At 35.0% G+C, this 16,017-nt stretch overlaps 2 protein-coding genes across 2 annotated transcripts; both read left to right on the top strand.

Annotated features, from left to right (window-relative positions):
* Nucleotides 1-84: 84 nt before the first annotated feature.
* On the top strand, nucleotides 85-3,853 carry LOC144569541 (protein kinase C-like zinc finger protein). Its single transcript, XM_078319927.1, has 3 exons — nucleotides 85-285; nucleotides 2,522-3,013; nucleotides 3,181-3,853. The coding sequence occupies exons 1-3, from the start codon at nucleotides 196-198 to the stop codon at nucleotides 3,757-3,759; spliced, it is 1,161 nt and encodes a 386-aa protein (XP_078176053.1). The 5' UTR covers nucleotides 85-195; the 3' UTR covers nucleotides 3,760-3,853.
* A 1,939-nt stretch (nucleotides 3,854-5,792) lies between these two features.
* LOC144569066 (U-box domain-containing protein 52-like) lies at nucleotides 5,793-14,123 on the top strand. Its single transcript, XM_078319240.1, has 13 exons — nucleotides 5,793-6,217; nucleotides 6,742-6,812; nucleotides 7,181-7,299; nucleotides 7,632-7,837; nucleotides 10,748-10,802; nucleotides 10,898-11,141; nucleotides 11,258-11,362; nucleotides 11,533-11,730; nucleotides 11,968-12,198; nucleotides 12,320-12,722; nucleotides 13,040-13,395; nucleotides 13,527-13,639; nucleotides 13,751-14,123. The coding sequence occupies exons 1-12, from the start codon at nucleotides 6,037-6,039 to the stop codon at nucleotides 13,596-13,598; spliced, it is 2,241 nt and encodes a 746-aa protein (XP_078175366.1). The 5' UTR covers nucleotides 5,793-6,036; the 3' UTR covers nucleotides 13,599-13,639; nucleotides 13,751-14,123.
* The last annotated feature ends 1,894 nt before the right edge of the window (nucleotides 14,124-16,017 follow it).

The raw sequence follows: 16,017 nt of genomic DNA, 5'->3' as shown, positions 1-16,017 counted from the left end.
ATATTACACAGCGTATTGCCTATTGTTGGATAACCACGTCTCTTTTAGAATGAGGATAACCTTTTGTTGAGATAAAAAGATCAAACTTCCAAGCAACAGCGACTAAATAATTAAGCCTTTCTCTATGTCCTATAGCAAAATAAAATAAAAAATAAAAAAGAAGAAGGAAAACGCAAAGAGAAAGAAAAACAATTAATGGAGCAGAAGCAGTACTGGTTGCCCCATGACGTGTGGGCCTCCCTGGAGTTGGCTGGGGTGGAATATCTCCTCTCTCATGATGGAAATGTGAGTGACTTAAGTCGTTTTTGTTTGTTTTCTTTTAGTTAATTTGCAATTATTTTAGCGGACATGAACCATTTCGAAATATATAGTTAAGTTGTCTCGCTTGATGGTTGCTGATTTTCCGACTATTGATTTGTATGGCGGTCTGTACTCCGTACGTAGGCCATCGCATTGAGGTCCTACAAACATTATCATCAATAATGATGATTATTGCAGAAACTAAAATGTATTATTGGTTTTGTGTTCCAACTATATTCCATGTCTTTATCTTTTTTCTCAAAGTTTAAACAGTTGATCCCATCGAACTGTTCAACATGCTTTCCGTACTAAAATGTATGCTTAGAGACCAAATTTTTCTATAACAATATATATATATATATATATATTACTTTAAACAATTCCTCTTCATATTTCATATAATTAACATAACCAATTTAATTGATTCAGTTTCCTTAAACAGTATTTTCGGATTAATCCAATTAACCTAAAATTTGAACCAATCCAATTGATTCAATTCTGTCAGAACAATCCAATTGATACGAGAGGAGGGATCCACTTACAACAACTTGAAAGTTACAACATCTTACAACATCGTTTTTTTTCATTTTCAAAGTCCAAATCGTCGATCCAAACCGTTAGATATTCAATCTATATTAAAACATGGTTGCAGACCAAATTTTACATTTTTTGGAATTTTTTTGCTATTTATTAAGATGGGTACAAAATCGCTGTTTTTTAATGGTGCAGAATTTTAATCAATACAGCGATTTTGTACCCATCTTAATAAATAGCAAAAAAATTCCAAAAAATGTAAAATTTGGTCTGCAACCACGTTTTAATATAGATTGAATATCTAACGGTTTGGATCGACGATTTGGACTTTGAAAATGAAAAAAAAAACGATGTTGTAAGATGTTGTAACTTTCAAGTTGTTGTAAGTGGATCCCTCCTCTTGATACGATTATTTATTAATTCCATAACCCACAGAAAAACCTATATATTAATTCGTATAATTTAATCAATCCAATTGATTCAATTCAGACATTAATTTAATTAACAATCAATAATCCAGAATTAATTCTACAAAAGTTATGGCTCTGATACCACTGAAAGGTTTCGGGTAAGTTAAAATGCAACAATTCGATTCAATTTATCAATTTTTTCACTACCCGAAAATCAGAATTAATGTATAAAACTAATTTCAAGATTAATATAGAGTTTATCACTAGAAACACTGCGGATTTCTTTGTCTAGTCGTATGAGTAGTTATCCTCTTCAATTCCTTTTCGTTCCAGCAATTGCTATCTTCTGCTTCTTTTTTGTGTCAGACATACGCATCAGCGACAGCAGTTGCGTCTCTATTAGTATCCACAGGAACATATTCAAAAACAACCGCGAGTCAGAGTACTAGCACCGACTAACAGTGCCCTTTTAGTCTTTCTTTCTATCTCTTAGTTTTTGAACTAGTGCGAGTAAACAATCAATAATTTCGGTCTAATCGAAAATCTTGTTTCCTATCCTTTTTTTGGTCTCTTTTCTCTTTTGTCCGAAAGTTGAACAGTTCAGAGTCAAAACCGAAATTATCATATGTATGTGTATTTATAATACAACACACCAGTTGATCGCACCTATTGATTGTGTCTATTCAGAAGACCTTATCCAGATGTTCAGATTATATCCATATCAGGAATTTCGGGCCTACAGATATATGCAGCTCAATAAGACTTGATCCATATTATAATTTTATTAATTAACTATTAATTATGGCTCAAAATATTATGACATATAGAACATATTTCTAACACCTTTAATTATGGACACTAAATGAAAGCTGGTAGGTTAGAGTTTATTAATATTTAATTTTTATTATGGGTTGAGTTAAATTCAAATAGATAAAGTTATAAAATATATTGAAGATTGAAGAGAGATATGAACAATAAAGAATAATGATAATGTTTAGAAATTCAGATGATTAGTTTATAGCAATTAATCATAAATATGTTTTTCTTGTTTTCTTCAATCGCATAGCGTGTGATCTCCGGTAAACTATTGCAGAGTTATAGCAGGCAATTTAAAACTTCGTCAGGACTATTTTGGCAATTTATGCATTCTCGAGGATCATTTTTTCATTTCATCAATTTTGAACAACAAATGCGTTTTTTGAATTTCTGTTGGAGAGAATGGAAGTTGATAAATTTTATGCTGGATACTAACATTTTCTCAATTTGAACTTAACTAGATGCCTGTATCATGCATCAAAGACAAATTTATCTGCCTTCTCTTCTCTGCCAAATGGTGCAAGCCATGCAATTGCTTCATGGGAAAGCTATTAGACCTCTACAAAACCGTAAATTCCACCTCACCAGCTTGCAACCTCGAAATCTTGTTTGTATCACTGGATCACAATGAATCAAGTTTTCTTGACCACTTCAAGGAAATGCCATGGCTCGCCGTGCCATTTGATCAAAAGATCATTCGAAAGTTACGGTTTACTTTCCATGTTGAGCAGATACCTTCTCTGATTCCTCTGGTTTTAGTTGATGGAAATGTTTTGGTTGAGGAGGATGCGGTTAGGTTGGTGGAAAGTTATGGTGTTGATGCCTTCCCTTTTGGTATGAAGAGGCGAAAGGAATTGGAGGCAACGGATGAGACCAAGAGACAAGGAGGGAAGCTAGAGGAGCTGATTGGATGCAAGGACCGGAATTACTTGATCAGTAATGATGACTCGAAGGTTAATTATCTCTTCATTGAGCTTCTGTCAAAACTAAATTATTACAGTTTTCTTTTTCTCACATCCTTAATTAATTTGCATTCAAGGAGTGTTGTATATATGCAAACCAAAAACTTCCTTTTTTTTTTTTTTTTTTGAGAAATGTTTCGACTTCATTTATTCTACAGCTTCCGATACCCGATCTTGTCGGAAAAACAATTGGGCTTTACTTTGGGGCACACTGGTGTCCCCCCTCCAGGGCCTTCACCAAATTGCTTATCGAGACCTACAACGAGTTGGAGAACTCAGAAATTGGGAGCTTCAAAATAGTTTTCATCTCCATGGACCGAGATGAGAACGAGTTCATGGCAAGCCTAAAAGAAATGCCATGGTTGGCAATCCCATACTCCGACAAGAGCCGGCATGACCTAAGCAGGATTTTTAATATAAAATGGATACCGAGCCTAATAATTCTCGGAGCGAATGGCGAGATGATAAGCAGAGATGGGCGTACAATGATTGCTAGATATGGCTCGCTCGCATTCCCATTTACCGAAAAAAGGTCTAAAGAAGTAGAGAGAATGTTGGAGGAGGACGGGGAGAGGTTAGCACGCCTTGTGAGCGATCCTAGGCATGAACATCTGCTCAAGTTGGATATGGCCAGAAATTATGTCTGTGATGTGTGCCAATGCACCGGCAGATTTTGGGTGTTCTCTTGCAGCCAGTGTGATTTTGATCTACACCCCTCATGCCACCGAGAAAGATGAAAAGGAAAATAGATATAGTTCTTGTAGTGTTTAGCTATGTATGCACACGTGATTATGGATGTATTACAAATCTTAAGTTCAATATTCGATCTTATTGTGAGAAAGATGAGAAGAAGATGGGTTGAATTGAATCATGGGATAATCGATTCGGTATGTGACATTAATTGTGTTAGCGATTGACTGAGTCTGAGTGCTTTCGGAGTTTGGGGGATTTAGCCTTCGGTAACTTGCTGCTAGCCCAGAAGCCCAGAAGGGAAAAAAAAAACTAGATATGGGCTAAAATCATTGGGCTTTAAGTTTACTGGGCTCTATCAATTCCAACAATTGAATTGAAAAAAAAATACACTTCACATCAGAAATTAAATTTGCACATGTACCAAGTAAAACAAATCTGGATTTAATTAGAATTTACCAAATATTAATGTAATATCTATAAAATTACTATATGATTCAGCAGCAGCCAGTAGGAAGGCCAACATCTGGTAAAATAAAGTTGCAGGTAAGTCATGTACCAGTATAGAGCTCTTTTGTTTTCAATTTATTGGTTCTTTTTGTTGCTTCTCATTTTTTATTTTGTGTCTAAATGAAAACTTAATTTAGCAGTAAGGAGGAAAAAAGAGAGATGTGACGCGATTAGAATAGAAGGAAAGAAGCCGATGAATTATTTGACACAAATAGCACCGGAAAGAAATTAAGAAGATGAAATGCTTTTTTTTTTTAACTCTTATTCAATAATTGTATGAAATTTAATGTACACTTCCATTTTAATAAAAGAGTATATTGGTCAATACAACTTTTAAAATAATTAAATAGAAGATGAAATAAATGAAAGAGGTAGAAGAAAGAGAGTTAAGTTTATATGGGGATATTGAATATTATGATTGATTCACGGAAAAATTGGTTATTTTGAAAGTTTTACAGGGTACACCGGAAAATTTCCCTAGATTTTAATTAGGATTTGAGAAATATATATTTTGGTTTCTGGACTATACCAATGGACCAAATTGGTTGTTGAGTTATCACTTGGTCAATTGGTCCGTGTACATCTAATGAAATTTTCATCTGATTTTTCAAATTTAAGAAGAAAAAAATTTAATTAAAATGGAAGATGAATTCTATCTAAATTTATCGGATCAAGAGATATTGATATTAGTTGATTTAATCCGTCTGAGTCTGATGATATTAATGAGAAAAAAACAACATCGATTTTTTTTAGCATGAGATGAGGATACTTGATCCTCGTCTCACTTTTAACGCAGATACTAGCTAGATTTCAAATCTACTACATTTTTACATGAATGATGATATTTTAACTAATTTTAACCAATTGTGTTAGACGTGATTCTACAATATTATATTATATTATATTAAATAAAGTAGATATGATTCTAATCTATTAATAAAATATGAAGAATTAATTTAAAAATACAATATATTTGAATCAGATTTGCTGCATGTCAAGCTTCATATAATCCATTTTCTGCAAACAGCAAGAATTTTTTATATGTCCCAAGTCCCAACCCATTGATCTGGATTGAATTAAGAATCGATACCTCAAATTAACTTCATATATAACCATATGATAACAGAAAAGAAAATGAGGGGAAACTTAAGAATTAAATCTAACTCAATTCTAACAAATACAATTATCTATTTTCGCCATCAAATACATTGAAATCGTGTAATAATTCCTCTATTTACGGTCCACCCCGAGAAGTGAATTTTAGCCAACTTCCCCGTTTGACCACAATCTTCTGCGGTGCAATGTCCTCTGTTTAATAAAATACTAGATATCTCCATTTTCTCTTACACATATATATAATTAATTCTCGCGAATATGTATTAATTTACAATTATAAAATGAATTGATTAAGCAATTAACCGCGAATCTGAAGTAGTAATTAGGATACTCAACTTATGCAGTCCGTTTAAAATGGAGAGTCAAAATTTGCACAGAGACCTTAACGCTTTGTCGTTTTTTCCTTCTAATGTTGCCAAGGTACGTCTTCAAGATCTCTTTGTCTAGTACCCGTTAACTTCTGTTAATAACAGAAGAGAAAGACCTGAAAAAAACAACTAAATAAAGAAAAAAAATATATATAATCAGATAACACCAAACCTCAGTAAAAGAAAGCCATTAGGAGCCCATTGGAGGGCTCACATCCTTTTCCTCTCCATTTCTTATGAAGCAAAACAAAACAAAATATTTTAAATAAAGTACAGGGAAATTTTGAAAGATATATATATAGCTCAAAGCCAACGGGATAGAAGACCGAGATGAATTTCAGAAGAGAAATCAAAGAAGGCGGTGGTTCAAAGCATGTGCCTCTGGTGGCGGTGGCAATAGATAAAGATAAAGGCAGCCAGAATGCTCTCAAATGGGCATTGGATAATGTTGTTACCTCTAAGGGAGAAAGTATAACCCTAGTTCACGTTAATACACACAAGGCTGCATCTAGTAAGTTTAATTTCATGGAGATCGAAATGAATACACAGTTTCATAATTTAATGGTGTTCATCAAGTGAATTTTATTTTTCATGATTGCATTTATGCATTCACTATGGAGAGCAAATATACAAGAGAAGCTATTTTGCACCATGAGGAATGGTTCAGTGGTTCTCTAATGATGATTTTTCCCCTTTTCTGTTGTGAGCTCATGGAATACATAATTTGTCTTTTTCAAAATTGAAAATTGAAATAAATTTATGTGACAGTAATAGAAAATTAATTATGCCGCATAGATACTGAGAATTAATTAATCAGGTCATCATGCATGCTGCCATTATTGGCTATAGCGTCACCCGATATATAAGTTTTTATTCTTAATTACAATTACTTCTTTTTCATGTCATACAATATTAGTGAACGTATAGTTTTGTGTGTGCAAATTTTGATAATGTAATTTCTTTTTGTTGTGATATAAATATTGTAAGATATGACTAAAATTCCATCCCATTTCTTTTGTGTTTCTGATGCACTAGCTCCCTCGGAAGATGGTTCCTCCGTCAGGGATATTTTTGTTCCTTTCAGAATATTCTGCAAAAGAAAAGATGTAAGCACTAGATAGTGTAGTTGTCCTTTTTTTTCATGTTCTGATAAATTTATTTGCCAAGCATATGAATTCTGACCTTACAAGCACTGCAAGTATTGCAAAATCTCCAATATTTGTTGCCACAGCATAGTAGGTTATGTAGTCTTGGTTTTATTTTTTAATTACTCAACGAGCCAACTTGAGCCTAATATTAATTTCTATGGAAACATATATAATAAGAACTTGACCCAACATTTCATCAAAATCATTAATCAAGCTATTCTGAACTATATTGACAAAAAGATATCAATACAATTCACTTAATGCAACCATTTTCCAAATAAAGAAGCATTCTGAGTTCTGACCAACAGATTGACTACTTTTTTCAGGTAAGTTGCAATGACATAATTATTGAGGAAACGGACATAGCAAAAGCCATTGTAGAATTCATATCACAAGCAGCTATCGAGAAAATAGTCTTAGGAGCACCATCAAGAGGTTTCATGAGGTAGGATACATATATATATACATGCATGCATCAGTAAGTTATTCAAGAAACATCATGACGCACCCGGTTATATATGTCGATTCAAGACCTCGGAAAAATAGAATTTTAACATAAATATTTTTAAAGTTTGAGTTTCCAACAACATTTGGTCCAATATATGACATACCATATATATAGACCTAATTCACAAGATCGAATAGGATTCCACCAGCTGCACACTGGTGGCTTATACAAACTGACCTATGTGGTGTGTACGCCTACAAATTTTTTAAGATCCTAGACTATAATGGTAAAATTGATAATATCTCTGTATGAATTAATTGTATTGTCAGATTCAAGAGTGTAGATGTTCCGGCCAATGTCCTGAGATCTGCACCGGACTTCTGTAATGTGTATGTGATCTCAAAAGGCAAGATCTCATCTTTTAAAAAGGCAGTGAGAGAGGCGCCAACTGTTTCGCCTCTACGTACACAAATAGAAAACCAGACCAGCATGAAGCAAGAGACAGTAGAATATCAAGTTGTCAATGCACTCAGAGGTTTGATTATCTTTCTTCTTCTTTTTTTAAAATGGCAAAAATGTCCATTTCATTGCTGAAATATAATAATTACAAAGATCAATTTTTATCTATATCCAGCCTAATGAGTTCATTATCCTTCCTTTCAAACCAAAAATTTAATAACAAGCAATATAACCACCAAAGCTTGCTATTATATTAGCAAGGCACCAAAAATATGCTAAATTTACTAAAACTAAGCCACAATGTATTGGGCTAAGCCTAAGTATAATTATACAACAAAATTGGTGAAGCATCTTCATTTTCCACTACGGTAACACATCGGCAGCAGCAAACCCTTGTTGTCCAGAGACCTCTACACCCGAATGGAAATGCACTAACTCCATTGGCATGTACTGGTTCAAGAGAATGACATCTTCTATGACCGATAGCCACTCTCCAACAGCATTCTTGACTTTCTTACTCATGTTTCCTGCATAATAAGAACAAAGAAATTTAATTAGTAAAATCAGATTTCTAGCACTTTTAATAGCACAAGCATTGAAACAAACCTCATTCCTATGTTTCCACAAACTCCAACTAACTGCACTAAGGATAATTAAGAATCTTGTTCTATCTATGACATCGAGAGAATAAGCAAATGCAAGTATATTATCCTAAGTTGTCCATGGTTGCATTATAAATTGACTTTTTCCTAACCAAAACCAAATTTGTTGAGCTAATGTACAAGTGATAAAGAGATGGTAAATCGATTCATTGTGTAAACAGTACTGACATTTGAGGTCTCCAACCCACCCTTTAATAGCTAAATTGTCTTTGGTTAAAATGGTATTATGCGAAACTAACCACATAAATACTCTAATTTTTGGTGGTACTAGCAAGTTCCACCATATCATTGCATGTTTTGGTTGATATCCACCAAAGTTAAGAATTTTATAAATCGAATGAGTTGAAAACTTCCCTAAGGCTTCCCATTTCCACTCAATTTTGTTGTATGAGTAAGTGAATGAAGTGGAGCTGATTAGATGTAGTAATTCTGTCCATTCCTGAAAATCTATTCCTACTAATGAAGTTCTAAATTTCACTAATTGCCCTTGAGAGTGTACCACATCAGCTAAGAGTATGTTTGGGTTTGTACATTGAGTAAACAAAGTATAGTACCTAGTAGCTAGTGTGCAGTTTTGATACCATTGGTCAACCCAGAACCTAATTTGCGAATTTACCCCTGGTTCATAAGATACCCCCATTTCCCCGCATGATTAACTTTCAACATAGCAGTCCAAAAGGAAGAATTTAATGGATGGTGATTGGTCACATACTTATGTATTAGAAGGGTTTTCCAAAGTCCATTGTATTTAGAATTTTTCAATTTTCACCACCATTTGAGTAGAAGGGACATGTTCATTTGTCTTAGATCGAGAATTCCTAAACCACCAACCTGTTTAGCTAAATTTGAGGTGTACCAGTCTATGAGAATATATTTTTTTTCTTTTTAGAATTATCTTGTCATAAGAAGCATCTTCTAATCTTATTTATTTGTTTGATTACCATAAGAGGAATCCTATAGACTGAGAGTGCATATAAAGGGACAGATGTAAGGACTGAGTTTATTAAGGTTAAACGACCTCCTATGGATAGCAAGTTTCCTTGCCATTGTTGCAACTTACTTTCTACCTTATTTACCAGAAAAGACCAGTCAACTACTTGAAAAATGGAGACAACGAGTCACCTTGTTGAACTCCCCTTTTGCAATAAAAATATGCAGTTAGTTCCCCATTTATAGTTAGATAGGATTGAGAACTATACAGCCATTGAGTGATCCATTGTATCCACCTAGTTCCAAAATTTCTACTATGTAACAATTCTATTAAATAATCCCAATGTATCTTATCGTGCGCTTTCTCAAAATCTACTTTTATTACTACCCCTGATTGTTTAAGAGTATGACATGAGTGTAAAATCTCTTGGCTAAGAACCATGTTATCTAATATATACCTATTCTTAATAAATGCAGCTTAACTATGATCTATCAGTTTATCCATAATGGGTTCTAGTCTAATGGTAAGTAACTTTGAAAGAATCTTAAAACTACAATTAACTAAACTAATTGGCCTAAATTTCTTAATAAGTGTAGCATCTTTTTCCTTAGGTATGAGACAAATGCAAGACTTATTAATTTTGTGTAAGTGAAGGAAATTTTCATAAAAGTAATGACTAAGAAGCATCAAATCAAATTTAACAATGTCCCAAAAGAATTGGTAAAACTTAAAAGTGAAGCCATTGGGACCTGGAGCCCCGTTTGGTTTAGATGCAAAAACAGCATTTTTTAGTTCCTCTTCCGTGAAAGGCCATTCTAAATCTCATTTGTCTAAAGTTGTTAATTGTTCATCTATGTTCCATAAATTAGGTCCTAATGAGCCAAATCTATGACCTTTAGATCTTAGTAAGTCTTTGTAGTAGTCTACTACATGAGCCTTTATGTCTACCATGTTGTTATTAAGAACACCATTAATTTCTAAGCTATTAATTCGATTTTTCTTAGCTCTATGTGTTGCTATAGTGTGAAAAAATTTAGTGTTTGCATCTCCAAAGGTTTGATTATCTATGTCAAACAAGTATTATATATATTGGTCGAACCCTGAATTAGATCAAGTTTAATTATACAAATTCAAAGATGGTAGTGAAATTTATCTTTTAAAATGAAAGAACATTGACCAGTAAATAAAATACTTCTTATCGATTTATTATTTAAAAAAAAATATAAATTCTAAATTATGAATACAGTCCAAATCAGAAGACATAATGGGAAGTGTTTGATAACGCTAACTAGTGCACCATGTAATTCATGAGTAAACACAAGTCCACTATACCTTTTCTATCATAATCTGAAGTCTGAAATGTGCATTTTTTTTTCTTTTTGCTAATTATTAGGTGAGCATGCACGGGAAAATCGAAATAGTTTTTTGGAGAAAGAAATTGTGATGAGGTAGAACTTTCTCCCTCTCTTTCTCTCTCTCAACAATACACACTTTGTTCCACCTTCAATTTGAATTATATGAGTTAAATTTTCAAATCAAATAGGTCACCATTTACACGTCCAGGTGCACCCCGATTTCCTGCAAGAACAAATAATGGATTGAATAACAGAGCAGAGAGTGAAATATCATTTGTCAGCAGTGGTCGGCCAAGCATAGATGGAGGACCACAGAGAACGTCATATGTGTCGGCCGATAGCTTTGAGTTGCCTTTCTCGCCACTTAGCTCGACAAACACGATGGGAATGTTCTCATATACTTCTGAGAGCTCTCTATCTCCGACTATGATGGTATGGACACTAGTCTATTCAAATTCTCAAATAGACAAAACTATATTTTTTTTTGTAGTCTTTTTTGAATTATCATTGCTGGAGAGTAGAATGAGTTCATGTTTTTCTACATTTAGGGGGACGATTCAGAAACAGAGATGGGTAGGCTTCGTTTGGAACTTAAACAGATGATGGATATGTACAATACAGCATGCAAGGAAGCACTTGATGCCAAAAAACAGGTAAATTTTTGCACTGGCATGCCAACAGCTTGAGATATGCAATATTAAGGTAAAACATATTAACTTTTTCGACATCAAGAAATAACTATAACAAATCAACATGTTAAGAAACAAAAAAACATGCATTCCATATATTCTGGCCAACTTCAACTAAAATGAATAAATTGTAGATGGTGGAATATCGCCAATGGAAATCAGAGGAAGAAAGTCGACTGTTGGAAGCCAAGAGGGCACAAGAAGCCGCATTGGATATGGTTGAGAAAGAGCGTGCCAAATGTAGAGCTGCGATTGAAGCTGCTGAGAAAGCAAAACAAATCGCAGAGATAGAAGCACAGATGCGGATCAAGGCTGAAAAAAGAGCAATGGAGGTACTGTGTCTGATTGGAACTTTAGTCCGGTGGTGTGCCAGAGATTACATGATAATACCAATTGTGCATGCATATTTACTAATGTCTAAGATTTTGGGTACAGATTATGTTGAAATTAATTAATAGATGACCCAATTACGCTCAAATCACTTTGTATAGTGTACCGGAATAATGCATCTTAGGTCATCAAGCTATTTCCATCAGCCATTACATAAACCTAACTAATTTTGTACGCAGGAAGCTGAGGAGCGCTGGAGAGCAGTAGCGAACTTGACCCATGTGGATGTGAGGTATAGGAAGTATACCATAGATGAGATAAAGGCAGCAACTGATAACTTCTCTGTGTCTAAAAAAGTTGGGGAAGGAGGTTATGGCCCGGTTTATAAATGCTATCTTGATCATACACCGGTTGCTGTAAAGCTTCTTCGGCCAGATGCATCACAAGGGAGGTCGCAGTTCCAGCAAGAAGTAAAGCAGAACTAAATTGCTCTTGAATTTAATCTCGAAGATAACTCTAATAAACATATTAACTTACGACATATAATATTATTATATATACACTTAACATAAGTTGCAAATTAATTTCTAGGTGGAGATTCTAAGCTGTATCAGGCATCCAAACATGGTGCTCCTACTTGGCGCATGTCCCGAGAATGGTTGCTTAGTCTATGAGTACATGGCAAATGGAAGCTTAGAAGACCGCCTATTTATGCGAGGAAATACACCACCTATGCCGTGGCAACACCGATTTCGAATTGCAGCGGAGATCGGTACTGGCCTACATTTCCTCCACCAAGCAAAACCAGAGCCACTTGTGCACCGTGATCTCAAGCCAGCAAATATTCTTTTAGACATACATTATGTGAGCAAGATATCAGACGTGGGGCTAGCCAGACTTGTCCCGCCTTCGGTGGCAGATACTATGACTCAATACCGGATGACCTCAGCAGCTGGAACTTTTTGTTATATTGATCCTGAGTATCAACAGACAGGTATGTACCTGGTTAGACCTGAATTGCAAGAAGTACCATATAAGAATAAAAAGTTCCAAAAAAAGAAAAATACTTCTGTGGTAATTCTACCAATAAATAATGGATGAACCCATAGTAATATCTTATTCTTACAACACACAGGATATATAATTGTTCTGTCCAAGCCTGTCAAGCAAACAACCCAGGAAAAATTTAGCCCAGTTTTTATTATCAATTTATCATGCAACCACTGAGATACTTTATACTGAGTTACTTGCAAAAGGTGGACCCAAAGGCAAATCACAAAACAACTTGTCAACTGATATCATGCCACACAGGTATGCTTGGAACAAAATCTGACATTTATTCCTTCGGCGTAATTCTCCTCCAAGTACTCACTGGCAGACCACCAATGGGACTAAGCCACTATATGGAAAATGCAATAGAAAGGGGCACCCTACCAGAATTGCTTGATCCGACAGTACCAGTTTGGCCAATTGAAGAGACAGAACTACTTGCTAGACTCGCATTAAAATGCACTGAGTTAAGAAGAAAGGATCGCCCTGACTTGGCAACGGATATTTTGCCAGTGCTTAACAGGCTGAGAGCTATAGCAGAGGCAAACATGCAACATTGTCACATGGGGCCCGGCATGGGAACGCCATCTTTTGTGTCTGCCCTCGCCTCTGTTACAGTAAGTTAAAAGTTAATTAATGGGCTGAAACGTTCTAGATTTGAGATATATCTCTAGTCATGTGAAGAAAATATAAACTGCACTATTTGCTACTAGTACATTGACAAATGTTTGACTTTGGGTTTCCTCAGGATTTTACTGCAAGTGAATTAGGTTTGACATCTTCTGGGTGTGAAAGCTCAAGAAGCAAGTCGACAAGCTAGCTTATTTCGTAACAAACCATTTAAAAGTATACCTAATAGAGGTAAATATTTACTAATGATAACTATTTATTCATAAATACTTAGTTTACTGGTAACAAGATAGAATGTTGCCATCCGAAATTAACAACCTCACATCCTATTCCCTTAACCAGGTTTTTTGGAATCTGTCTTGATTGAGGAATCATAAAGGGGCCTTCTCACAAGCTTGCCTAGAAATAAACTTTTACTCGAGAAATAAATCAACTACCATCTGGATCCTTGTGAAATGTTCTGGTTTTGAAAGCAATTAGATGTAAACTTAGATTCTCTTTTTTCCTTAGTACATTTCTGCTTCTAAGATGAAATAATTTCCAGGGACACATCTTTTGTTTCATTGTCATCACAAACAGAGAGCATCAAATATTCAAATTTTTACATCCACGCTTTTTGAACATTAATGTGCAATTTTGTAAAACTTGTATATGATCCAGTACTACATGGGCCCGTTTGTATATTCTGTAATATTTGTGTATATAATCAAATTGACTTGAGTTTTTGTGATTACTGTTCGCTTCTCAGAGTGTGCTTACAAAGTTCCAAATACAACTAATTGTACTTGTTTTAAACCTTGAATCCACTCACGTCTAGGATTGCAAGTGTACAATCCTATCCGTGTAGTAAAATAAGGTATCGATCCTCAGGGACGGTTAAACTCAATTCTAGACTTTCACAAATCCAAGTTAGGTACTAGAAGTTTGAAGAATTGGGTTTGATTTGTTTCAATTTCTAAATTTCAAAAGACAATTCAATTAAAGGTAAATGAAAGCGATTAAAAGATTTGGTTTTGAATCAATTATAAAATGTGTTCTTAGGGTTTCAGACTTCATCTCCAAACTTTTCCTTCTCTGGACCTATCATACAACTCGCATCATCTCTGATGCGACCTGTGTGATGCGACTCGCATCATCTCTGATGCGGGTCGCATGGCCCTCGAGCAGAGCTGACATGAGTTCGTATCTAAATTGATTTCTTGTGCGAGGCTTCGACCTGTGGCTCTCGCCTACTGGTATCTAACCTAGATTGATTGTCTGGTTAACTAGAAGTATCTATAACCTCTCGATAATAGAAATTTCACCTCTCGGTTACTATTGATCTTAGATCTACTTCAAGTGCTCAATTACAATTGCAAGATACATCAAGGCCTAATTACTAGAAGAGATGCTATAGACATCTAACAGTAGACAATCAAGAATCAATCAAGAAATCACAATCAAGCAAACAATGAATACTCAAACAACAATCACACAAGTTCAACATTAGATCAAAACATCATTCAACTCAAAGAAAAGGTTTGGAGATTACATCTTAACCCTAAGAAACAGGGATCTACTCAAGCATAACAAAAGTAAACATGAAAGAGAGAGAGAATAGGCAGATCATAATGGAGCTCGAAGATCCAAGGTGGATTGGAGAGGATCTTGCAATCTTCTCTTCTTCTCCTCTTCTTCAAGCAAGCTCCAATCTCCTTCTTTTCTCTTGATCTTCGCTCTTTTTTGTGTTCTGGAATGTAGAGGGGGAAAAAGCCTTTCAATTCTGGCATAGGACCTCCTTATATAGGCAACAGAGTTGACTTTGGGCTTGTCAGATTTAATTTGAACTGGGCGGCAACAGTTGATGCGACTCGCATCAGGTGGATGCGACTCGCATCAGATGGTCTTCAAGAGAGAGCAGTGAGGGTCGCATCGCAGGTCGCTTTGGGCTTGGATGCGACTCGCACCAGGTGAATGCGAGTCGCATCAGAGCTTCCTGAAGTCTACCAATTGCCTGATTTTGCCCAATTTCGCCTGATTCCTGCAAAGTAAGAACCAAAACTTAGCAGTACCACATTCTATGGATATTCAATGTAAAAGGTACCCTTTGTTGGTTCAAAATATAGATTTTTCGTATGGAAACAAGTCGAAATGATAGGTCTAATAATGTGATAACAAATTCCCCCAAGCTTAACCTTTGCTTGTCCTCAAGCAGAAATCTAAAAATTGGTACCGGTTTGGACTCTAAATGCAAATTTCCTAAATGCAAGAATTTATATGAGTTGTTTCAATTGGGAACTTTAAAAATCATGTTGGTATAACTTGGACTTTCCTAATTAACCTTGATTCTCCACACAAATCGACCAACCAAACTTCAAATTCTGAAATATTTGAATACTTGTAAAGCTGAGCACTTGAATCAATCAAGTTATCATTTATCTATTTAACTATTGTCCTCATTTGTGGAGATTTTCCCTTTTTAACCCCCCCAAGCTTGGAACAAGCTTAGGTCAGAAAGTTGCAGACTTCGCGTGTTGATATGTGCAAAATTTTCTTCTCTTTTTTTTTTTAAATGGGAGACGAGCTCAAAGGCGCCCTAAAAGGACTTATTGCCAGTACTCTTATGTTCT

Source organism: Carex rostrata, chromosome 18 (genome assembly GCF_964058835.1).
Source record: "Carex rostrata chromosome 18, lpCarRost1.2, whole genome shotgun sequence".
Lineage (NCBI taxonomy): Eukaryota > Viridiplantae > Streptophyta > Magnoliopsida > Poales > Cyperaceae > Carex > Carex rostrata.
Note: the sequence above shows the minus strand (reverse complement) of the source record. Positions and strands in the feature narration are given on the sequence as shown.

Coding starts and splice junctions, on each gene's coding strand:
- LOC144569541 (XM_078319927.1), top strand. CDS start 196: ATGGAGCAGAAGCAGTACTGGTTGCCCCATGACGTGTGGGCCTCCCTG. Junction 286..2,521: donor TCCTCTCTCATGATGGAAAT/GTGAGTGACTTA, acceptor GAACTTAACTAG/ATGCCTGTATCATGCATCAA. Junction 3,014..3,180: donor TCAGTAATGATGACTCGAAG/GTTAATTATCTC, acceptor TTTATTCTACAG/CTTCCGATACCCGATCTTGT.
- LOC144569066 (XM_078319240.1), top strand. CDS start 6,037: ATGAATTTCAGAAGAGAAATCAAAGAAGGCGGTGGTTCAAAGCATGTG. Junction 11,363..11,532: donor CACTTGATGCCAAAAAACAG/GTAAATTTTTGC, acceptor AATAAATTGTAG/ATGGTGGAATATCGCCAATG. Junction 13,396..13,526: donor CTGCCCTCGCCTCTGTTACA/GTAAGTTAAAAG, acceptor GGGTTTCCTCAG/GATTTTACTGCAAGTGAATT.